The following is a 26,131-nucleotide window of genomic DNA, read 5'->3' as shown; positions in this document are numbered from 1 at the left end:
AAGATGGGTCGAAGATGGGTCTTCCAGCATGACAACGACCCGAAACACACAGCCAGGGCAACTAAGGAGTGGCTCCGTAAGAAGCATCTCAAGGTCCTGGAGTGGCCTAGCCAGTCTCCAGACCTGAACCCAATAGAACATCTTTGGAGGGAGCTGAAAGTCCGTATTGCCCAGCGACAGCCCCGAAACCTGAAGGATCTGGAGAAGGTCTGTATGGACGAGTGGGCCAAAATCCCTGCTGCAGTGTGTGCAAACCTGGTCAAGACCTACAGGAAACATATGATCTCTGTAATTGCAAACAAAGGTTTCTGTACCAAATATTAAGTTCTGCTTTTCTGATGTATCAAATACTTATGTCATGCAATAAAATGCAAATTAATTACTTAAAAATCATACAATGTGATTTTCTGGATTTTTGTTTTAGATTCCGTCTCTCACAGTTGAAGTGTACCTATGATAAAAATTACAGACCTCTACATGCTTTGTAAGTAGGAAAACCTGCAAAATCGGCAGTGTATCAAATACTTGTTCTCCCCACTATAGGTATATGATTAATTCATCCATTTTATCAATTTATTTAAAATTGGGACGGATATGTTGAGTACATAATGTCATCTTTCCATTTAGCAAAATGTCTGATTAATCACCAAGGTTGAAATTCATGAGATGGAATCATGCTTAACATTTCTCCCTTATGCCAATCATTCATCTAATTTTACAATGACACAGGTTTTATCTGTACATTTCTAGAGGGGTTGAGATCCACACCATAACTTGGACACGTCTCACCTGTGCTGCTGTGTGGAATACTACTGCTCTTCAGGTTTTCAGGGCTGGAGGGGATGTCACAGGCTTTTCTTGGCTCAGGAACAGGCTCCTCTGCTCCTTTCCTCTCCTTTTCCCTCACTCTCCCCCGTTCCCTCTCTTTGGACTTTTCCTTGTCTTTGTGTTTTTTGGACTTCTTCTTGGACTTGCCGTGCAGGGAGGGCGAGGTGCTCTTGCCCCGGGGCCCATCTAGGCCAGTGTGTCCAGGGGACGTGGGGCCCAGGGTTGGTACGGACAGCGCTGCGGGCCCAGAGAAGACTGGTGGCTGGCTCAGTCTCTCAGCCACGGCGGCCTCCTGGCCCTCACAGTCCCGGCCATTGTGGCTGGAATCGTTACTGACGTCGGAGAGTGGGTCGAAGGGCCGGTGGATGTCCAGTAAGGGGAGCTGGGAGCTGGACATCACGCCTTCTCCCATCGCTGGCACGGCGACCATGGCCCCACTCACCTCCTTTCCATTGGAGGAACTCTGCTTGCCATTTATTGGCACCGCTGCCTTGTTGGCCATGTGTGATATCCTGGGCTTTTTGTTGGCCAGAGGATCGATGAAATCCGCAGCAGGCCGTTTCTGGCAGAAACAGAGTTTTAGAGGCAGAAAATTACAACGGAAATATGGACTAATTTCACCTCTAAGGAGTCAGAGAAATAATTAGCAGATATCTATTACTGACATATTAAGATGAAATCCTGAGAATTAACTAACCTCCTGTGCTGTGTTGGTGTGAAGCAAAGAAGGTCAGAGTGAAAGGGATCTCTCAGCCACATTGGGAGTATTATGTCTAGGGATGGGCATTTTACTTTTTCACTATTCAAATAATATAATTACTTTTTCTTCAGATATCCGGATAGTCCCCTCCAAACAAATGCTTGTCTCTTGACCAATCAGAATTACACAAATGCACATGGTAGAGGTAAACAGCAGACAGGCTGCTTTTCTCCTAAACTTTTCGCTAAAAGCAACAGTGAAAGAGAAGTCTGATTTTAACCATGATAGAACTGATTCTGTCACAAAAAGGTGTTTTGCATTGATCTGTGTCAGGTCTTGTGGAAACTGTTAGGTGTGTGCCTGTAATTACCATCTGAAGTGGGGAAAATGGCATACCAATGTCAGGGCAGACTGGACTAGAGGGCTGTGAGCCCATTTATAAAAACTACATTCAAAAGTTGTTTTATTATATTAAGTATTTCAAATTTCATGGTTTATAACAAAGTTTTTGCATTGTCAAAATAGGCCTAAAAACTAAAATTCAACAAAAATGAACACTCACTCAAGTAATAGAATACTAACGTCCATTCGGAAACCTGGATATCCGGATAACGGTGCCCATCCCCAAGGATAACCATCCCCTTTCCACACAACGCATGGTATTGTATTACTAACAGACTACATTTGACCCAACCTACACTAACAATTCTGGAAGTGGCTGACCTAATCACAGTGGAGCAGGAAGTCCATGGTTCTGAAATAACACTGAGCAAAGTTTGGAGCCCTGTGGACCGTCACGGCTCCATAACCTGTTTAGTTTGGTAGAACTCCTCAAACGTCTTTCACCAAACCCAGACTGGCCACATAAACCCACCAAGGAGCAGTTGTGTATGTTTACAGTGTTCCAAAACGCCCTCTTTTCAACGAACACCCAAACCAACTGTGTGTGTATGTTGTGTGTACGGAGGAGGGGGAGACTGGAGTGTGTATGTGCTAATGCGTAAGAAGGGAGGGAACGGAAGGGAAAGGACATGAGGCGTCTCAGGAAAACTCAGAGGGGAAGTAATAAAATCTAGAGTAACTCCTCTTAAATGGGACCCAGTGGAATGCCCTATGAGGATGCTCTGTAATGAGTGGGAAGGAAGTGGCTAAGAAAGAAGAGGAGGAGAAGGGGAGGAAGAGCAGGAGAATGGAGATGAGGAGAAGTGGAAGAAAAGGCTCACCTGCGACGGGGAGCTGCTAGCCAGCTCTTTGGGAGGGCTCACTGGGAGTGGGACCTCAGCTGGAGGAGCCACTGTGGTGGCAGTGCTCGGAGTCTGACTCTGGGCCTGACACATTTTCCTAAAACAAAACAAGTCAGAAGCTGAGTCACCACATAGTCAGACATAAATAATACATCGCTGTGAGCCCAATTCAGACATTAATTATTTTGGAGAAAACTTCCTGAGTTCAGGTTAAATCTAGTGCACAAGTACATTGAGTTGGCAAGTCTGCCATGTAACTAGTGCTGGGTGGGTGTGTTAATTCATAGCACCAACTCGACTCCCAGTTCCTGGGACCTGTGACATATTGGCACATGACCGTATTATGGTGGCCTTTCTCCACATTCTGTTATTTTCCTCGTCTCAATGCCACTCAGTCTCAGACAGAAATACAAATAAAACTGACCTGGTTAAACCCAAGTCAGACATCATAAACAGATCTCTGGCAAAGCCTTGGGAGAGATGCTAAGTTACAGCTGCTAAATAAAAACAGTATACAGAGGTTGTGTAATGTGTACATAAACAGAATACTATTTGTGCATGTTGGTAGAGTGTTGACAGTAGGGGGCAGTGGGATACAGTGGGGAATTCTCCAAGCCCCACCCCTACAGAGAGGGAGAAAGTGGTGGGGAGGAGAACAAAAAAGCAAAAGAGTAAGAAAATAGTGAGTGAGAGAGGAACACTAGAGGGGTGGGGAGAACAGTCTAGGGAAGAGGCTGGCTGCTGTGCAGTGGTCCTGTCACAGCTGAAGCCTAAGGAGCCTAGGCTCAAGCACAGAGCCTGGACCTTGAACCAGTGCCATCTCACACATGGCTCAGCATGTGCTGGAACAGGGTTGCATCACAGGCCTTCCAATCATTTTGCTGCACTACTCTTGCGTGACCACGGCTGGTGTTCAAACATTGTGGGAGGGTGTTCAGCTGATAAGCTAGCCAAGGCTCAAAGTGCAGTCCAAAAAGACATACGGTAGAAATCTCTTGCTTTCAGATGAGTTCCACAGAAACATTTAAAATCACTGAGAAAGTGAAATATTCCCTACTATATTGAGTCCAACAATTTTGGGTCGACTCAGTAAACCCAGCTTAGCACGCTGCAATGCCGGTTCGAAATTTAGCTGGGAGCTTCATTTCCTTACTGCCCCAGATCTTGAGAAACCAGATTTCTTCCCTGGTCGCACCAGTAAAAAAGGCAGTTAGGTCTGTCAAGAGCACAGGGCAGAGAGAAAACCACACAGAGTGAGCAGTGCCTGGCTTCAGACTTGAGTCTGTACTGTTCCTGAGGATATCTGGAACTATAGCATTTGGAATCATATGGAAGTTTGTTTAAACTAACACACAAAGCAGAGGTGATAAAGTACAGAAACCTAACTGAGGAGGATTCCATTATTGCTGGTTTATGCCACTGACAGTTAATGACATGTGGAACTGCACACAAAAGCATTGGTTGTAATATGGCATGCGATATAGTAATATAGCACCACCTAGCACATACCGAACAAGGATCCTCTTCAGAAGTTGCTGGTCTCCCTCAGTGTAGCCTGGCCAGTCCTTCTGAATGTCCTTGAATAAAGAGTCCTTCAATGTGAAGGTGTTGTCTCTCACATTTAGGTTAGCCACCTATAGACAGCAATCAATACATTACATTAATGCCATGATGCAGTATTCTGGAGGAATGCATTTTCTAAACCTATCCTCAAGAAATGCACCATTAATACCCTGCACCACTGGCAGTGACTGACTTGTTTGCAGTGGGCTGGAGGGCTGGCCTGTAACCACAGGCTAAGCCCCTGGCTCTAAGGGATTAATAGTAGGTGGTTTGGGCCCTGTGACTAACTTATCTGTTGAGGACACTGAGCTCAGAAGGGCCCTGGGTCTGCCAAGGCCCAGTATAACTAACCTGTTGTGAGAGGCACTGTACCCTATGAGTGTGTGACTTAACTAACCTGTTGCAGAAGGCTGTCCAGAGAGTCCTTGTCAAAGGGCAAGAGGCCATCCTTCTGCAGGCGCAGGATGAGCTCAGGCTTCCTGTAGGGCTTGAGGGCCAGCAGGTGGGTGAGGCGCTCCCTCAGGGGCCTCTGCTGCACCGTGCTCTTCTTCACCACACTGCTGGAGATGATGACCGGCCGCGACGTCCGCCGCGATGGAGCGATGTCAGACAGCCCAGGTGCTGGTTTCCGGATCTGCACCTTCTTACCTGATTAGAACAGAGACATGGCTATGGGTCAGAAAGGTTGGGCCTTTGTGACATAACCATGAGAGGTTGGGGTTGTAATGAGAAGTTGTACTTAAGGTTGATCCCGAACGTCTTCAAAAAGGCACTTGACAGCCATCAAAACGTTCTTGTCAACAGAGAGACGTACACATCTAGCAGTACCTGTTATAATATCAGGGTGAGCTTTATGAAAATGAACCCAACTAGTCTATAAAGTCAACAGTACAAATCTTTCTGGGAAAACAGCTACATTAAATCAGACATCTGTGAACCTATGATGGCGTTTCTGTGGCGACTGGGCAGTTAGTTCGGCATTTGGTTTGGTGCCAAGTCACAGGCGTGACGGTGTGAAGCTCTGAGCTCCTAACCATCCTGCCCAGTCAGCCCCTTGGGGCCCACACAGGGAACCATGAGCCTGCAATTATCCATACACTGTGAGCTCGGCCACTTTTCACCAGAATTAAGGTCATGTGGAGATAGTGAGACTAAGACAGCTTGGGACTCAACAGAAATGACACCACACCGTTCTAACTTCCTCTCCAACAAGTAAATTGCAGTGTATTCTAAAAGCTTAATCAAAAACAGCAATGCATAATAGCGATTATGCGGTTTGATTTCTAGGTACATTTCTTTGTTTCTATTCAGGGCTGCTATGGCCTTTCTTTACTGAACTGCAGCAGAACCAGTTTCAGTATGCAGCTCTCCTGAGACTAGTAAAAAGCCCACACAGTATGTTTGATGTTCACTTGAAGCAGCCCTGCCTGTGTGTGTTTTCAGTGTGGAAATGGCATCTCTACCCTGGAGGAGGCTGGATAAGAGGCTAAATCTCTCCCACTGGACAGGGCCACACTAGGAGGTTGGAGGGCTTGACTGATGTGGAAATAACCCACATCATCTTCAATAAGAGCGTGGCTGATGACCCTGGTACTGCTCAGACACCCTGGCGTGCGCCGCAAACCCAAACACACCCTGATATGAGACAGCTCACTGCGGGAGCAGCATTTTAATGAAAATGTCCCTCCTACTGAGTCAGCATTCACTCACCCTGGATGTAAACCGACATGAGGGGAAATTTCCCCTATAAAGACCTGCAAAACTTATTTCTAATAAGATTGAAAAACATAAATCCTGTATGCATCCATCCTAGACTAGGGCTAAATTAGCAGCCCATGTTCTGTTTGACTTGGTTGTGACCACAGCTCTCAGTGTAGACAATGTCTAAGGGTCTTACCCACGTATCTCCCGCCAGGCTTGATGACGATAGCACCCCTGCTGCGGGTCTCCTCCTCTGCCTGAGCCATGCTTTGCCTGGCCTTCTGGTAAGAGTCGTCCGTGGCACACACTGTGATCTTGTCTTGGATCCCACCCAGGCAGTCCAGCTGAATGCTCCCCTCACTGAGACAACACAGAGGAGAAAGGGTTAAACAGACACCAACAAGCCCAACTGGTCAACTAAGTGGTTGACCCCCCTACCCTTGCCACCACCTGCAGGAAAAAAAAAGATTAGGTGAAACACTGTACCGCCTATAAAGACTAGTGAGGAAGTACATTCGGTAAACATTTCATGCCCAACGCTCCTAGCCGGGCTAATATTCATGACATACCACTGCCTTGAGGGCATTATAACTTGATTCTCTATTTAACTGTGGATTCCCACATTAATGAACCAACGTTGCATTAAATCCTAATCTTTCCTGGTTTTGACTGCCTTTGATTCATGCTCACTTTGATGATGGTTTGGCAGGGGATGAAATAGAGTTGGCAACCCTCAGTGGCTCTGCCTCTGGTTTATATTGGAATTAGGGGCTCATAATCATCCAGGGTGATGGGTGAACTCCAGCCAAACATCTCTCATTAGAAATGGTTGAAGACATGGTTGGTGTTAAAACGCTAGACAGTCAGAGCCGGGACTTAGTTCCTCTCCTTACACCTCAATAAGCAGACATCTGACCCAGTTCAATACATTTGCTCAACATTAGTCTTCGATCAGACTCCTGAGGCAAATAGGCCAAAGAGAGCAGATGGCACTCTCCTAAAAACATCTTTCAGAACTCTCCTAATCCAGTTCAGCTCTTAACCATGTTAATTCCTCCGTATGCAAACCGTCACTCTTATCAATTTCATTTATCAAGGCCAGTCCAAATAGACACTAACACACTGACAAAGTGTGGCCATGGTACAGAAGCTTGAATCCAAAACAGAATAACTCTTCAAATAAACAGTGCGAAGGGTGTTTGCATGCATATTATGTGCGAATGTGAGTGATGAATTTCTGCGAGTGAATGTGTCATGTCAGAGGGGATGAGGCCAGCCTATGTCCAGTTCCTCTGTGGTCACTCACCTGGTGATGTACTGCTGGATGCAGTCAAAGCTGCCCTGTGGGTTGTCTCTACCAACATTGGACAAGTAGAAAGTAAATGTTCGCAGCTCATTCGGATTTTCCGACCGTGGTATTGAGATTTTCTGTGGACAGATAAAATAATAAATCAATGGCTGACATTCTTCCCCGAGAGTGCATTTAATGATAAATATAGGAAAGGTCATCCATAATCTGTTCCAATCAATACGTCCACCAGATGATGTGACAGGTTTAGAGAATACATCTTACAACATTGTTTGCTGAACGTCTCACTGCCCTCCAGATGGTTTGGAGTACAGTAGGTCTCCATCAAGAGGGAACCATGTCAGCTTTAGAAATTAAACTACAAATATCTGCAATGCTCTAAACGCTAGTTGAACCACTAAGCATGCCCCAGGCCCATCTGGTGTTCTGACATTTCAGTGAATAAAGTCAGAGCATTACTTGCCCCACTGGGTGACCCTTTCAGATACAGTAAACCCACTAACCACCCTGTTACATATGAGCAACATATAGGTAACTGCCTAAATAAAGGGACCTCTTTCCATGACAGACTGACCAGGTGAATCCAGGTGAAAGCTATGACCCCTTAGATGTCACCTGTTAAATCGAAGGCTGTCCCTGACTAAAACAAATATATTGTTCGACCAAGAGTAGTCAGTTCTTTCAACCAATTGACAGGTTGAAATTTTAAAACCTGTATTTTTCCAAAACCTGTATTTTTCCATCAGACGAGCTTGTCTGATATTTTAAGCATTAAATAATTAAGACACAAATGACTCAAGAGTGAGCCAGAGATCAAGAAGAACCAGAAAAAAAAGAGGTGGAAAAAAGGAGAGAAAAAAAAACTGTTCCCAAACTGTTCCCATCCCGCTTCTGGTCTTCGCAGATTCTGCCATTACGCTCCCGAAGTTGCCGGTAATAGGCTACACCAGGGTTCGGCAATCTTTTCCATTAGGAGTGCTAATTTATCTTACCATTTCTACCGACCTGCGTAACAATTATGATTTTCATATGTGCATTGTCATGGAAGAGTTTAATTTATTTTATAATAAAATCATGCCAACTCAAAAGCATTGTCATGTGATTAATAAAAATTATATCTAAATGAAAATTATACAAATCTAAAAGTAACTTCTATTGCCATGGCCTTGCCATCACATTGGCTACGCATGGCCTGTCTGCTAGGAACTTTAAACATTGTATCGACTGCCAACTTGGTCCAGCTTGAAGCTTGCCTTAAACTTGCAACATTGTATAAAATATTCTGGAACCTCAGAGTTTCCCTTGCCAGTGAGCTCCGTACACAGACAGACAGCTGTAGGCTATTTGCACACGGGATAAGAAGTAAATCAGGTAGGCCTATTTTATGACGTTTCCACTGGATCAGAGCATGACAGTTTCCCTTTCACACAGTGGTTAACGAAAGGGAGAGAGGTGGAAAGATTTTTCAAATAGGCTCATTGAGGAACTATTGTCATTCTCAAAGGATGTAAAAACTGACTTTGTTTACTTGCTGTTTGAGGTGAAGAAAAAAGCTCCACAACTCAGTGGTGGTGAGTTAAGACACTCAGTAATACTATCAGATCCCCAAATGGGCACACATAAGCCTACATTTGCACGCAGACCAGGTAGTCTAGTCTAGGAATAAGGGCATAAAATTAACTTCTTGGTCCACCAGCTACTGTGGCAGGTAGATATAAAAATCTTTTTTAACAGCCAAAATATTTGTTTTCCGCCAAAATGACACCAAAAGAAATACACGGATGAGCATGCTTTGTAATGCTTCTAAAACCATAAATGTATTACCAGTAAGAAGTAATGTGGTATATTGTTTAATTTCATTTAACCAAAATATCACAGATGAGACAAACATTTTCACCTGCCCCTTTAAGGGCGAGAGGTTAGTCATGTTTGTGCCTGCTGTGAGATTGAGTCTGTCTAGTAGAAGCGCGCGTGTGTGTGTGTGTGTGTGTGTGTGTGTGTGTGTGTGTGTGTGTGTGTGAGAGAGAGAGCGCGTCTTAGTCACCAGTTCACAACCCAATTGAACACTTATGGGGATACATTGGAGCGGCGCCTGAGACAGCGTTTTCCGCTACCATCAACAAAACACAATTATAATATTTCTCATGGAAGAATGGTGATGTATCCCTCCAACAAGTTCCAGACACTTGTAGAACCTGTGCCATTGAAGCTGTTCTGTTATTTTGGAAGTTGCCTGTATGTGTACTACACAAACAAATGTACAGTATAGGTATGTGTGTCATTCATGCCTGCATGGTGGCGGTGTGGGATGATGAGTAACAGGGTGAGTCTTCAAGCTAATACAGGGGTGCATAGCCGAGCTAGGTTAGCCCACAACTCCCCACTGTTCTGTGCTGTAACATTCTGCCTGTTTAACTAGGTATGTTAGTAAATGCAAATACACAGCCAGCTAGACGCTACCCATAGGTATTTCTGAAGTAGTCCCCCATCATGACAGGGGCTGCAGCTGGCCCACACAGACTTTCTGTTTTTTAAAGAGGGAAAATAATTTGTAAAATGCAAGCAGTAACAAGAAAATTCCAATATCCATATAGACTGGTGTTGAGCTGTCAGAGTTCAGTATCTCGGACACAAACATGCCGTAATCTTCTTAGAGAAACAGTGAGTAGGCTAAACTGGCATTACCCTAGAGTCGATGTCTGCGCCCCTGTGGAAATCTAATTATCATAAACAAATGTCTGTTTAAGCTAGAGATATGTTTTTTGCATGGGCTGAGTCTCAATTGCTGCATCCGCCGATGTCGGCCTTCCGTATCTGCGGTGGAAGGTGGCAGAGCTACAGTGGTATGTCAGACCAGGAGACATCCCGAAAATCGGGTCTTCTCACGAAAACGTCTGTATCGTCTTAACGGTTTGGCCGACAAACTAATATGACAGCAAGATGACTCAAACTCTACAAGCGTCACGCGACTCGTCTGAAGTTGGTACCACCAATCAGCCAACTTCTGTCTGCAGCTTCCGAACAGTTTGGGCTACACACTGATATGACGCCGCCATCGAAAGGTAAGATTCTCACGAACACGTACAGTACATGTCCGTTGTTTTTCTCTAGGACGCCCACAAGCCTCGTCTGAAGGTAGCCCGGTACCAGTTAAAAAATATACAGTGGGGAGAACAAGTATTGATTTTTAAGTAATTAATTTGCATTTTATTGTTCTGTGCTCCTAATCTCAGCTTGTTACCTGTATAAAAGACACCTGGCCATAGAAGCAATCAATCAATCAGGATGTCAGGGACAAGATTGTAGACCTACACAAGGCTGGAATGGGCTACAAGACCATCGCCAAGCAGCTTGGTGAGAAGGTGGCAACAGTTGGTGCGATTATTTGCAAATGGAAGAAACACAAAAGACCTGTCAATCTCCCTCGGCCTGGGGCTCCATGCAAGATCTCACCTCGTGGAGTTGCAATGATCATGAGAACGGTGAGGAATCAGCCCAGAACTACACGGGATGATCTTGTCAATGATCTCAAGGCAGCTGGGACCATAGTCACCAAGAAAACAATTGGTAACACACTACGCTGTGAAGGACTGAAATCCTGCAGCGCACGCAAAGTCCCCCTGCTCAAGAAAGCACATATACATGCCCGTCTGAAGTTTGCCAATGAACATCTGAATGATTCAGAGGAGAACTGGGTGAAAGTGTGGTCAGATGAGACCAAAATGGAGCTCTTTGGCATCAACTCAACTCGTCATGTTTGGAGGAAGAATGCTGCCTATGACCCCAAGAACACCATCCCCACCGTCAAACATGGAGGTGGAAACATTATGCTTTGGGGGTGTTTTTCTGCTAAGGGGACAGGACAACTTCACCGCATCAAAGTGACGATGGATGGGGCCATGTACCGTCAAATCTTGGGTGAGAACCTCCTTCCCTCAGCCAGGGCATTGAAAATGGGTCGTGGATGGGTATTCCAGCATAACAATGACCCAAAACACACGGCCAAGGCAACAAAGGAGTGGCTCAAGAAGAAGCAAATTAAGGTCCTGGCGTGGCCTTGCCAGTCTCCAGACCTTAATCCCATAGAAAATCTGTGGAGGGAGCTGAAGGTTCGAGTTGCCAAACATCAGCCTCGAAACCTTAATGTCTTGGAGAAGACATTGTGGGACAAAATCCCTCCTGAGATGTGTGCAAACCTGGTAGCCAACTACAAGAAACGTCTGACCTCTGTGATTGCCAACAAGGGTTTTGCCACCAAGTACTAAGTCATGTTTTGCAGAGGGGTCAAATACGTATTTCCCTTATTAAAATGCAAATCAATTTATAACATTTTTGACATGCGTTTTTCTGGATTTTTTTGTTATTCTGTCTCTCACTGTTTAAATAAACCTACCATTAAAATTATAGACTGATCATTTTTGTCAAATGGGCAAACGTACAAAATCAGCAGGGGATCAAATACTTTTTTCCCCCCTCACTGTATATAGAAGAATATATGGGTAAAAAAATAACTGATCTCTCAGATATAGGACCGACCCTTCAAAACATACTTCCTTTTTATAGATTTGACGATTTGTTTTGCCATGTATGAATATGCTCTTCAATGCTTTTCTATGGACTAATAGCAGTAATGCCAAATTCAATCAAATCATTTTTATACTAAAATTCTAAATCAAATAGCTAAATGATCCTTGGTATGACCATCTTAAAACAACTCCATATGTTAGCTTAGGGTGTGTTCGTGAATTCAATCTGGAGTGCCAGTGCGCTCTGGTCGTTCGTAAATTCAGAGCGTTTCACTCTCGGAGCGTTTAGTGCACACACAGGACGCTCTGGCCGAGGAGTCGGGTTGATCCGAGCTTTTTGACCTCACAAACGGCAGTCAAGCACACAAGCTAACTGGCTAACATTGACTAACTTGCTAGCTACTTCCAGACAAACGAGAGAACACCTCACTGACCATTTTACTCGCCCTAGCAGAGCTGGTTAGGCTGTTTTCACCAATTCATGTTATTGGTGACCAACTGTGCTGCTGAAAATTTAATTACGCTTTTTTGCCGACATTTACTGACACCGGCCATATTCAACGGGTGTTGAGCGTTCGTAAATTCATCAGTTATTCTGCGCTCTGGCACACAGACGAGAGTGCTCTTAAATCGGAGTAGATGGAGCGAATCTACAAACACACCCTTAGTAGAAACCCAGCCCTGGGCCCTTAGACCTTAGGTGTAAATGGACATAAGCATCCCTACTACATTGGAAATAAATCAACTAATTTCCAGAATTTGATTATGGACCTATACCTGCTGGGGTAGAGGGTAGCTGGGTATGTGAGCTAGTCTGTCTCGTCTAACAGGAGAGGAGTGAGGCAGGGCAAGGGGAGAGGGCTGTGTTGGGGTTGTTGGCTGGCTGACCGACCCCTGGTGGCTCCCTGCAGTGTTGGAGAGTCGTGACTCACTGCTCTGTTTACCCAAGGTCCCAACACATGTGAAGCCTGCAGGTGGCCAACTATAAATAAACACTGTGTCCCCGCCTTTCTGGGAGCCAAGGGCTCTCTGTTACGTGAGATGCTCAGCCTCAGCTCCAGTACAACCCTGCCTTACATGCTCCACATGAAGAGTTCTAGCCTTTCACAGTGCAGAGTTATCAACGGATTGCCTTGTATGTTTATATGAAACTCTGAATGGGATTAGCCCCATTTTCTTAATGTCCAATTGAGGTAGCCTGGATATTACATGAATCTTACTTTACAAGAACAAAACAAATACAAGAAAATAGTCATGCTTCCTCACTCAAAAAGGTTCCGCTGAATATTATCAACATTCACCGCTTCCTGATAACTGAGGTGACTCTGCAGGTGTGCACATACCACAGACACTTACGTAGAAATCCTCTTCAGCTGTAGGAGTATGTTAACCTCACACACACACACAATGCATAATGAAAGTGTGTGTATGTGTTACCCGAGATGACTAAGAGGCAGCAGAACTCACTGGAAGGCAGAGGGGTGAGTCAGTCTGACACAGTACAGGATGACAGAGCCGGGCCTGGCCGTGACTGTAGGATGACTGAGACTTCACATAACAGATGCCCTGATCCCATTGCAGGCAGGGGCCAACCAAAAGTACTGCTGCAGTAATGGGCTACTGCCTGAGCCTACAGGCAGTTATCTACAGTGAGGGAAAAAAGTATTTGATCCCCTGCTGATTTTGTACGTTTGCCCACTGACAAAGAAATTATCAGTCTATCATTTTAATGGTAGGTTTATTTGAACAGTGAGAGACAGAATAACAACAAAAAAATCCAGAAAAACGCATGTCAAAAATGTTATAAATTGATTAGCATTTTAATGAGGGAAATAAGTATTTGACCCCTCTGCAAAACATGACTTAGTACTTGGTGGCAAAACCCTTGTTGGTAATCACAGAGGTCAGACGTTTCTTGTAGTTGGCCACCAGGTTTGCTGGTGAAGTTTTACATTTTACATTACATTTACGTCATTTAGCAGACGCTCTTATCCAGAGCGACTTACAGTTAGTGAATGCATACATTTTTTCCTACCCCCTGTGGGAATCGAACCCACAACCCTGGCGTTACAAACGCCATGCTCCATCAACTGAGCTACATCCCTGCCGGACATTCCCTCCCCTACCCTGGACGACGCTGGGCCAATTGTGCGCCGCCCCATGGGTCTCCTGGTCGCGCCGGCTACGACAGAGCCTGGATTCGAACCAGGATCTCTAGTGGCACAGCTAGCACTGCGCTGCAGTGCCTTAGACCACTGCGCCACTCGGGCGCAGAAAAACACCCCCAAAGCATAATGTTTCCACCTCCATGTTTGACGGTGGGGATGGTGTTCTTGGGGTCATAGGCAGCATTCCTCCTCCTCCAAACACGGCGAGTTGAGTTGATGCCAAAGAGCTCCATTTGTCTCATCTGACCACAACACATTCACCCAGTTCTCCTCTGAATCATTCAGATGTTCATTGGCAAACTTTAGGCGGGCATGTTTATGTGCTTTCTTGAGCAGGGGGACCTTGCGGGCGCTGCAGGATTTCAGTCCTTCACGGCGTAGTGTTTTACCAATTGTTTTCTTGGTGACTATGGTCCCAGCTGTCTTGAGATCATTGACAAGATCCTCCCATGTAGTTCTGGGGTGATTCCTCACCGTTCTCATGATCATTGCAACTCCACGAGGTGAGATCTTGCATGGAGCCCCAGGGCGAGGGAGATTGACAGGTCTTTTGTGTTTCTTCCATTTGCGAATAATCGCACCAACTTGTCACCTTCTCACCAAGCTGCTTGGCGATGGTCTTGTAGACCATTCCAGCCTTGTATAGGTCTACAATGTTGTCCCTGACATCCTTGGAGAGCTCTTTGGTCTTGGCCATGGTGGAGAGTTTGGAATCTGATTGATTGCTTCTGTGGACAGGTGTCTTTTATACAGGTAACAAGCTGAGATTAGGAGCACTCCCTTTAAGAGTGTGCTGCTAATCTCAGCTCGTTACCTGTATAAAAAGACACCTGGGAGCCAGAAATCTTTCTGATTGAGAGGGGGTCAAATACTTATTTCCCTAATTAAAATGCAAATCAATTTATAACATTTTTGACATGCGTTTTTCAGGATTTTTTTGGTTGTTATTCTGTCTCTCACTGTTCAAATAAACCTAGCATTAAAATTATAGACTGAATTTCTTTGTCAGTGGGCAAACGTACAAAATCAGCAGGGGATGAAATACTTTTTTTCCCCCTCACTGTATGTACACTGGAACTTCACGTAGACATGTTACTATCAGGTGGTGACTGACAACCCTCTTTAAAACCTTGTTAATCCACAAAAACCAGTGCACCTCCATAAAACCACTGCACTGCGTCTAGCCATAACCAGACAGTCTGGAAGCAGCGTTCTCCCAGAGGAAATGCTAAGACAAAATTATGCATTTTACTACTAAAACATGGAGCAAGCATTCAAATGAGAAAAAGGGAGCATGGAAAAAGGTAAGTTTATCCTTAACAAAAAGCTGAATGAACAACACACTCCAGTGCACCCTCTGCCCCAGACAGACACGGTTCCCCACCCTACCCCCTCTACCATTTGAAAAGCAAGTGGATTTTAAACAGCCATTTCCAACCCCCTTCTCCCTCCAGCTCCTCTCATTTTGCACGGTGTCCAGCAAACAAAGGCTCTTTTCAGGCCGGTGGGACTCGGGAGGACTGGCCCTTCACAGCAGCTCCTCTGGTCTCATCCTCAGCACTATAATTAATGAAACTGCAGAGGGAGAGGCCGTGTAAAGCAGGGGGCCATCATCGCTGGCACATACCTGTCCTCGCCAAATACAGCCAGATACACAGCCTGAGGAACACTGACACAAACAAGCAGTATGTTCTTTGAGCTGGTTCTATTATGCAACCTTGACCCTGGAAGTGGCTGTGAATGAAAGCTCTGCCAATATGAATGAATGTTAATGCTATGGGTCTTACGGAGCAGCCGACATCATTTAGCAGCTTTCCCCCTCATTCATTAGCATTCCAGTGAACTCAGGAAAAAGGTTCACACCCAGCCCAGCCATGATTCAGCCATTAATCATAATTCAGCATGTAAAAACACCATATTTTCTAACCATCTGATCTCTCAAGTTGATAGGAGCAATTACTGATCCCTCCCCTCCCACTATAAGCATCTGAAATGAGAATAGTCAGGGAGGAAAGACGCAGGCATCTGATGGAGATATACGGCCATATGAAGAACGCAGCAGCTCCTTTAATACTCTCTAGCATGATCAAATATTACAGACTGAGGGTTATCCAAACAATATAAATTAGACACGTTAGCAAGATCTGTGGCACCGCTCCAGTTTAAGTTCTGACCTCTGACATGATAACAAATACATGAATCTAATCTACACAGTAAACACTACAGGGTAAAAGGCAAGACGTGAAAACTGTTTGAAAAGTGTTATCTTGTGTGATTCTGAAAATGGGGCCGCTCCACTGTGACCCAGTGAGCTTCGTTTGGTGGAGAAACAGACAAGCAGCGCTAAGTGTCTGGAACGCATACAGTGCTGCTCTTAATGAGAATGCAACAACACTCGCTTTAGAAAAAAAACTATTTTAATGCTACTGTAGAATGTATGGGTGAATTGTACAGGCTGATGCTGCTAGAACTGGAAGAGCATGTGATGGGTCTGGTCTGGGTCCTTGTCTCTCAGATAGGAGAGCTGTCTGTCCACCCTGGGAGGGGAACCTCTACTTGAGGGCTGCGAGTACAGCCGTGCTCATCCTGCTCAGTGCAGATGTAATTGTAGTCATGCTAAAATTACAGGAAAATCTTATCCTGCCAGTCACCCGCAGACAACAAATACAGCTCACTGCAGCTACAGAGGCAGTTTAGTCAGTGCCTGGTTATACGCACAGGACCCAGTCACTGAGTTAATCATTCTTTACTGATAGGAAAATGTAGTCTGTGGTGCAAACTAAACATATAATTTACTGACAGTGATCACAATTGTACTCGGGATAGATACAAATTTAAAAAGGTTTATAAAAACTACGAATGCACTTACCCCTTGGCTTCCAGTAAATCGGATCAGCGGTTGTGAAGACAGTCCCTGAGAGAAATGGACGAGGACAAATTAACACAGTCACATTGAAAAATTTGATAATACTGAACAAGTGGATTTAGTGGGTCAAAATTCATAGATCCTGCTTGGTGGGGTAACGTAGTGGAATGTTCAGTAAAGCCCACTCAAGGTGACAGGCACACTGAACAAAGCACTGCAATACTAGAGAAATCGAACCATATCAAAATTACCCTTGTTATGCATCTTCAAATAGTCTAGGCATACAAAAAAAGTGAGTAATCTTGATAATCTAGCTAATGTCCTTTGAACATTATGGGACTAATCGGTCAAGCAGCTTCCCCTTTCCCACAGTAGTAACAGGTGAGGAAGCAACCCCTTTCTTTCCCATGTGCATACTAACTCAGTGGGATCACTGTTAGCATGGAGCTTTTTAAAATGTCATTTTTGGATGAGGGGTAACGACCTTCTTCTGTATTTCACATCAACCACTCAAATTACGAGTTTATTCTGGACCTGCCCCTGTGCAGTGGAAATTGCCTCGCAATCCGCTCCAACTCTCTAAATGTTGAGGCCTTGCTATCGCTTAACCCATTAAACCATCCCTTTAGAGGGTGACAGGATTGAAATGCAAAGCAAACAGCAGGCAATCAACTTCAATCAGCTTAGCTTCCTTCCCCGTTTTCATGTTTGTGTTCGCCTACATAGACACATGAGCTGACAGATACACAGGCATATCCAGCAGAAAATCGGTACGCATAAAAAGCAGCATGCCAGTTGCTGGGCAGTAAATTGTGGTGTCCTCATTTGTTTTTCATCACAGGCTATTCATTGCAACAGCCAGCCAATCAGAATGGTGTTCCTGGTGATAACATTTTCTTTTTTTCTTTTCTTTTTAAGCTGTTAGCAGCCCCCAGATGAGGCTCATAAATATGAAGTTACGGGGTACAAACACTCAAAATCGGTGAATATGAATATTTGTAGCTACTTTAAGTAAATACCTGCAGTCAATTTGTGCAATACGTTAGGAGATAAACATTGCATTCTTCATTTCATCCGTCATATTATGTACAGTAGCTTACGGTAGTCCTCAGTCACGTAGTGTTTGTTTACAAGCACACAACGACAAGAGACCGGAGCCTTGTGAGCCACTCACTGTTGTGCAGCATGCGCCAGGTGATCTAATTACAGTATGGAATTCACAGCTAAATGTTTGCCAGCTAGTTATCTTATAAATATTAAGTTAACGGTCTAAAATGTGCTAAATGCTCTGCAGTTGTGCATTTGGTTTGCTAATTTAGTAGCTAGTTATCTAGCTAAGTGGTTAGCTTCTTCCAAAATCAAGTATTCGCTTGGTAACAGCAGAGAATCCCCTCCTGGATCAAGAGCCTTGCTGGCTAATATTTGTTTTGTGCATGCAGCAAACTAAGTAGCATTTTTTAGTTACTTTTATAGTTTAGGTCAGAAACAGTACAAAATGTTCGCAATGCGCTCGTTAGCATTTAGTTAGCGTTGTCTGAGGATTCCTTAGTACTTGTTAGCATTTTGTTAGCATTCTGGTAAGTGACGTTTTTTGGGCTTTGAATATGAATCCTTTTAAAATAAATACCTGCAGTCAACTTGTGCACTACGTAACAGATAATGCAGATCACGTTCATCATTTCACCCACTAGATAATTTTTCATTATGAAGCCTACAGGTACTAGTTTCCCAAAAAACTGCAGTTTGAGCCAGTCACGTGTTTGTTTACAAAGAAGCAAAATGGGAGCATCTTGAGCGGAGTCACTCCTGCAGCGGAACTTAAGTGAGGTGATCAAGTTACACTTGTGTGAATTTCAATACTCCATTTTTGCCAGCTATATATATATATATATCTTATAACTATTACATTAACTCTAAGATGTGCCAAATAAATTTTCTCCAGCTAGGTTTTGCTAACGTTAGCTTGCAAGATAAAGCTTCTTGCTAACAGCAGTAGAGACAATCCCCTCCTGGATTAAGATCCTTGCTGTCTAATATTTGTTTTGTGTGTGCTGCAAACTCCGTTTTGAGATACTTGCATAACTTTATGAGCTGGGTTGTCTGTCCTCGTAGTAAATGTTCGCATGTGCTCGTTAGCATTTACCTAGCATCCGCTATGAGAATTCCTTAGTACTTGTTAGCATTCTGGTAAGTGATGTTCTGTGAGCTTTTTTTACGTTAATTTTTTATTTATTTATTTTAATACGTCCCTTGTGTGCACTACCGGTAATACCATATATATATCCCGGGATGGCATAGGCACGGTATGAAGGTATGGATTTCTGGATACCACCCAACCCTAGATCACAATGTACCCAACAGCACAGCCAATTCATATCAAATGCATCATGACATAAGAAGACAAAAGAAAACTAAATCAGTTGTGTGAATAGCCATGAGAATTACTTCATCAAAAGCCTAATAGAACAATAAACAAAAAAAGTTGTGATCAAATCCTTTTTCAATGTTGTGAGCAAAATAACTTTGGTAAACAAGTTGTACACACACTTCCATCCATAGCACATGAGGTTCTGGAGCGCCATCACAGTGTAATCATCCTTTCAACCTACAACAAAGCCTGACCGTGTCCGAATGTGTGGAAGAAAAATAAGATGGTTTAAGAAGAGACGCTGGTGTTTAACTCAAACAAGTGCCCCCTTTCGCCTTAGGTAAAGCTTTAAACCTATTACACAATGGTGTACACTGCTAAAGAAGCCATGGTAGCAGCACAGCAGGGCACGTCAGTGAATAGCCTACTCTATCCAAGTCAAGCAGACCTAGCCATAAACATACCACTACTGAGGAAACTTTTGGTTGCATGATAGGAGACTTGACAAGAGCATAACATGACATTCTTGATAGGAGACAACGCACAAAAGCTTCAATAAGTTAGCCTAGCCTGCCCATCACACATTAATGTAATGAATAAAAGGAACAATATTGAGGGAAAATGCTTGACAACTCTGCCAAGCAAGAGGAAGTCCCTCTAGTTTCCTTCCTCATTGACACGTCTGGAGATAACATGTGAACCATAAAGCGAGGCTAGCCTGCCCAGAACACAGAAGGGCCTTTGGAAAGAGCAGGGTCCCACTGCCACTGAGGGAATGCTGGCACTGCAGAACACCCAACCACTGACTACTGACACTGAACGAGGGCCCTATAAAATGTGCTTTATTTTGTGTCTGAGAGATGCAAGAGAGATCAGGAAACTTGATTTTATTTTTTTTACATGTATTTATCCCCTTATTTTAGGCACTAAATCTTTATATATACAGTCATGGTCAAAACTTTTGAGAATGACACAAGTATTGCTTTTCAAAGTTTGCTGCTTCAGTGTATTTAGATATTTTTGTCAGATGTTACTGTGGGATACTGAAGTATAATTACAAACATTCCATAAGTGTCAAAGGCTTTTATTGACAATTACATTAAGTTTATGCAAAGAGTCAATATTTGCAGTGTTGACCCTTCTTTTTCAAGACCTCTGCAATCCGCCCTGGCATGCTGTCAATTAACTTCTGGGCTACATCCTGACTGATGGCAGCCCATTCTTGCATAATCAATGCTTGGAGTTTGTCAGAATTTGTGGGGTTTTGTTTGTCCACCCGCCTCTTGAGGATCGACCACAAGTTCTCAATGGGATTAAGGTCTGGGGAGTTTCCTGGCCATGGACCCAAAATGTCGATGTTTTGTTCCCCGAGCCACTTAGTTCTCACTTTTGCCTTATGGCAAGGTGCTCCATCATGTGGAAAAGGCATTGTTCGTCACCAGACTGTTCTTGGATGGTTGGGAGAAGTTGCTCTCGGAGGATGTGTTGGTACCATTCTTTATTCATGGCTGTGTTCTTAGGCAAAATTGTGAGTGCGCCCACTCCCTTGGCTGAGAAGCAACCCCACACATGAATGGTCTCAGGATGCTTCACTGTTGGCATGACACAGGACTGATGGTAGCGCTCACCTGGTCTTCTCCGGACAAGCTTTTTTCCGGATGCCCCAAACAATCGGAAAGGGGTTTCAGAGAAAATGACTTTACCCCAGTCCTCAGCAGTCCAATCCCTGTACTTTTTTCAGAATATCAGTCTGTCCCTGATGTTTTTCCTGGAGAGAAGTGGCTTCTTTGCTGCCCTTCTTACATTTACATTAACGTCATTTAGCAGACGCTCTTATCCAGAGCGACTTACACACCAGGCCATCCTCCAAAAGTATTCGCCTCACTGTGCATGCAGATGCACTCACACCTGCCTGCTGCCATTCCTGTGCAAGCGCTGCACTGGTGGTGCCCCGATCCCACAGCTGAATCAACTTTAGGAGACGGTCCTGGCGCTTGCTGGACTTTCTAGGGCGCCCTGAAGCCTTCTTCACAACAATTGAATCTCTCCTTGAAGTTCTTCTTGATCCGATAAATGGTTGATTTAGGTGCAATCTTACTAGCAGCAATATCCTTGCCTGTGAAGCCCTTTTTGTGCAAAGCAATGATGACGGCATGTGTTTCCTTGCAGGTAACCATAGTTAGAGGAAGAACAATGATTTCAAGCACCACCCTCCTTTTAAAGCTTCAGTCTGTTATTCTAACTCAAATCAGCATGAGAGTGATCTCCAGCATTGTCCTCGTCAACACTCACCTGTGTTAACGAGAGAATCACTGACATGTCAGCTGGTCCTTTTGTGACAGGGCTGAAATGCAGTGGAAATGTTTTTTTGGGGGGATTAAGTTCATTTTCAATTAATTGCAATTAATCTGATCACTCTTCATAACATTCTGGAGTATATGCAAATTGCAATCATAAAAACTGAGGCAGCAGACTTTGTGAAAATTAATATTTGTGTCATTCTCAAAACTTTTGACCACAACTGTACACACTTCCATTATTTTTTTTAAACTGGTACCGGGGACCTTCAGACGAGTCGTGAGGCTTGTGGAGGTCCTAGAGCAAAATGGAGGACACCATCGTGTTCGTGAGAATCTCATCTTTCAATAGTGTAGTTTGTAGGCCAAACTGTTTGGACACTACATACGATTATGTGAGAAGACCGATTTTCAGGATGTCTCATGGTCTGACAAACACCGCTCTAGCTCTGCCACCTTTCACCGTAGATGCGGAAGGTCGATATCGGTGGATGTGGTGGATTGACACACAACCCATGTAGCTTAGACGGATTTTGATGGGGATTTTTTGATTATGTTAATTCGATTTCCGCAGGGGTGTGACCATTGTAGGCTAAGGGTTAATGCAAGTGAGCACTAGCAAGAGACCATTACTAGAGATCCTGGTTCGAATCCAGGCTCTGTCGTAGCCGGCTGCGACCGGGAGACCCATGGGGCGGCGCACAATTGGCCCAGCGTCGTCCAGGGTAGGGGAGGGAATGGCTGGCAGGGATGTAGCTCAGTTGGTAGAGCATGGCGTTTGCAACGCCGATTCCCACGGGGGGCCAGTATGAAAAAATTAAAGAAAAAGAAAAATAATGACTAACTGTAAGTCGCTCTGGATAAGAGCGCCTGCTAAATGACTAAAATGTAAATGTACATTATTTTATATTGTCGAATTCCATTTTAAATGTCTGGATTCCACGTTCTCCGCGATGCAGATTTTATAGGGCCCTACTGAACACAGCCACAGAGCTCACACTGGCAGCTGAGGACATAGCACTTTGAACAGGGTAGCCCCTGGCCTGCATACTTTCCCATTACTCATAATGTGAAATACAAGTTATAGCTATGTTTTTGTGTTCTCAAATCAAGGGTGACTTTTCTTGACACACATCAAAAATGTAATATGTACGTGTTCAGGTTCCTCCTTTGCCACATCCTTCTGAGAATGAGGTGGTAACTTGAACACACTGTGGTGAATGTAGATTCAGTGCAATTGGGCATAAAGACAATACACAATACATTTATTAAAACCAACAACCGTCGTCAGATTTGAATGACAATACAACCCCTCCCTTTCCTGGGAAGAGATCCACTCTGGTTTTACCTAGACATGTGCTCAGTCCAACCAGCCAGCCAGACCTTTAATGGAGCCTGCACATTTAGTCCCCCACACTACTGCAATGTAAAACAGAGCACCGAATTTAGCTCCCCCATCCCCCTCCACCACTCTACTGACAGAGTGCAACACTCAGCCTGTTCATTTGAATGGGCTGCTGACATGTCACTATTCTCTGGGACTGGAGCACAGAATGTTCTACAGAGCTAACCTTAGGAGAGAATGTGGCTCCTGACTAGGTCCGGGATGATACCAGTATTGCGATACTAGTTAGTGTCGCGGCAAGAAAACAAAACACGAAGCAGATTTAACTTCTTTAGGAAAACAGCCCTAATGTTGGAAACAAAGATCACGTAATCGAGTCACATTTATTTACTATCCAAGCTATAGCACACAATATTATACATACAGTAGGTTTTTAAAGGACCAAAGAGTTGTCTGCTTTGTGTTTAAATTTTGCCCTACTTCTGACCGTGACTCAATGACAGGGCGATGGAAGTTCACACAACACCGTGACTCAATGACAGGACGATGGAAGTTCACACAACACCGTGACTCAATGACAGGGCCATGGAAGTTCACACAACACAGTGACAGGGCCATGGAAGTTCACACAACACCGTGACTCAGTGACAGGGCCATGGAAGTTCACAACACCGTGACTCAATGACAGGGCCATGGAAGTTCACACAACACCATGACTCAATGACAGGGCCATGGAAGTTCACACAACACCGTGACTCAATGACAGGGCCATGGAAGTTCACACAACACTGGAGAATGGCCAAATGCTGGTGTCATGCAACAAAGTAAGAGACATCTGATCGAGTCTAGGCCCAAGATTTCTCCTCTCTGGGGAGTACCTTTGTAAGACAAAGACTGATAAGACGAGGCTAGAATAGAGAGTTGAGCGATGGTGATCCTTCAACATTCACCTGTTGGCAATTTAATGAGTGGTTTGAACACTGGGATGTTATTGACCTGCAGACTAGTTGGCAAAGAGTCAGCTGTCTGACAGGTTATCTGCATGCGAAGAGAAGGCAGATATGCACAGATCCATTCCTGCCAAAGCAAAAGCACAGCACAATGGTTTTCACTGGTGCTTTCCCCTTTTAACGTTAGGCTACATTCTATTTGGATTACAGACCTGCAACAGAAGAGACAAGAATAGTTAGTCCTAATCCCCATCCACATGAACCTGCCAGTAACCAGACTAACCTATGACTAGAATGTCATGTGTCAGGGTCAGTAGGAGGGCTACTCCTAAAACACTGAAGGCCTCAATGTTCACTGTGCATTTTGCACCAAATCAACATCCCTATAGATAATTTCAACAGTGCCGTGGTGTTTCCCTCATCTCTCTGGGGAGATATTTGCACTATTATAAAACACTGGTTGAAAGTTTAAACACAATGTAACATAAACGCTCACAAATCAATGAGGGTCATTGTGTTGGCTTATTTGGAATCACGTCAAAGGGGTCTCAACAGTTCTTTGAAACAAATTAATTAAATAAAGTCAAAGAACTGCTAAACGTAATAAACCACATAGGCCTAAAACAACTTAAAATGAATGATTCACAGAAGAGGCTCAGTTTTCACATGGATTTTGAAAACTGTGACGACGTAGCACCATTGTTCCACTCTTTTGAAAACTAAATCAATACACTACATGAGTTTAGGCTAGTTTGCAACAGCCGTCTTTGTAGAGGAACGGAGCAATCAAATTGACATTTCTAAGAAGCTTCTACAAACAGCAGAAATTGGAACTTGAAATCAACGACGCCTATCAGCGTTCAACAACTCATCGTTCAACACAAGTCAAATCCAAGCGCGTCACCAAGCTCGGGACCCTGGGACTGAACACCATTCCTCTGCAACTGGATCCTAGACTTCCTGACAGGTCGCCCCCAGGTGGTGAGGGTAGGCAACAACACTTCCGCAACGCTGACCGTCAACACGGGCGCCCCTCAGGGGTGTGTGCTTATATCAGCGCATGTCAAATCACCCACATAATACCATCCTACTATGGGACATTAGCTAACCTATGACACAGGAACTAAGAGTAAGGACATATGCCGTTATGAGGATCAGGATCCTCCTGAATTTTCCAGGACTCATCTGTGGAGGTCATCAGAGGGCAGTGGAACAGAGCAACTACCCGCGTGGGCCAATGGCCTCGGACATGGTGTTAAGATCCAACAGCTCATTTCCACACGCAGTGGTGGCACCAGACCAGCTCTCAGAAGGACAGGACTGGACATTGTCTGGGGGCAGCTACCAACGCTTGACTACTGGGTCATGTTTACATGGACTCTTTTATAGTGCAATGACTAGACAAGAGACCTAGCAAGAATGCAAGTTAGGTCTGCTCTGTACACATTGACACCAGGCCGTCCGGTGTGACTAGCCCACGGGAGTCATATATGGCTGTGGTTATGGTCTCGCTAATGCCCCATTTGTTCTGTTCAAACTGGGGAGTCAACGTTCCTTAAATATCCATGGCACCAGGGCTGGCTGACCAGCATGAAGCAACAAAATCTGGACCAGTCGCTGTTACTTCCCACAGGGTCGGAAACCTGCCCTGTATCATCCCAGATAGCATGATACAAAAACTTCCAAAGTGTGTTCTGTGTCAAATAAGAAAATGACATGAGTTTCAGATAACTGGACTACTGTTTAACAAATGGGCAACAAGTGGAAAGAATGTACATTCTATTTTGGCTTATTTCAACTGTTGGATTGAGCGATTGGGTGGAAATGGTGTGTTCCATCCTCATAAAGACACGTTTCCAGTGACAGCCAATCGAAGGCCTTCACCTGGAGAGGCAACAAAAGTGCATACTAAATAGGATAGAGGACAGCTCATTAAAGCTCAATCAGTCCCTTGTCTCTGGTGTCAAGGGGAAAAAGTAAACCCAGAGCACTCCTGGTGCCCGCCAGAAAACTCAAAGGGTTTAGCCAAGACTGAAAAGGCTCTCCAAAGACAGGATACGAGGCATCTCCTTTGCTAGTTTGTGAAGCTACTTGTATCAAGTATCTCTGTAAGCCTACTAGCAAGACTGGCTCACATGTGAGAAAGAAAACAAAATTAAAATATAAAATGGTAAAATGTTTTGGCTTAGCTTATCAATTGAAAACTGGTTTGAAATTAGAAACACTTCTCTTCACCCTTTTATCATAGATAGAGCTCAATGCTCTG

General features: G+C 44.3%; 1 protein-coding gene across 1 annotated transcript in view; it reads right to left on the bottom strand.

The window, feature by feature from the left end:
- LOC121533518 (RNA polymerase II elongation factor ELL) overlaps positions 1 to 26,131 on the bottom strand; it is a 41,224-nt gene that overhangs the window by 6,901 nt on the left and 8,192 nt on the right. Inside the window, exons 2-8 of the mRNA XM_041839532.2 lie at positions 16,909 to 16,953; positions 7,343 to 7,464; positions 6,233 to 6,396; positions 4,733 to 4,983; positions 4,282 to 4,406; positions 2,752 to 2,869; positions 790 to 1,390 (exon numbers count right to left, since the gene is read on the bottom strand). Of these exons, the coding sequence (XP_041695466.2) occupies positions 790 to 1,390; positions 2,752 to 2,869; positions 4,282 to 4,406; positions 4,733 to 4,983; positions 6,233 to 6,396; positions 7,343 to 7,464; positions 16,909 to 16,953 (1,426 nt within the window). The remainder of the gene's footprint in view (positions 1 to 789; positions 1,391 to 2,751; positions 2,870 to 4,281; positions 4,407 to 4,732; positions 4,984 to 6,232; positions 6,397 to 7,342; positions 7,465 to 16,908; positions 16,954 to 26,131) is intronic.

This window comes from Coregonus clupeaformis, chromosome 20 (assembly GCF_020615455.1).
Source record: "Coregonus clupeaformis isolate EN_2021a chromosome 20, ASM2061545v1, whole genome shotgun sequence".
NCBI lineage: Eukaryota > Metazoa > Chordata > Actinopteri > Salmoniformes > Salmonidae > Coregonus > Coregonus clupeaformis.
Note: the sequence above shows the minus strand (reverse complement) of the source record. Positions and strands in the feature narration are given on the sequence as shown.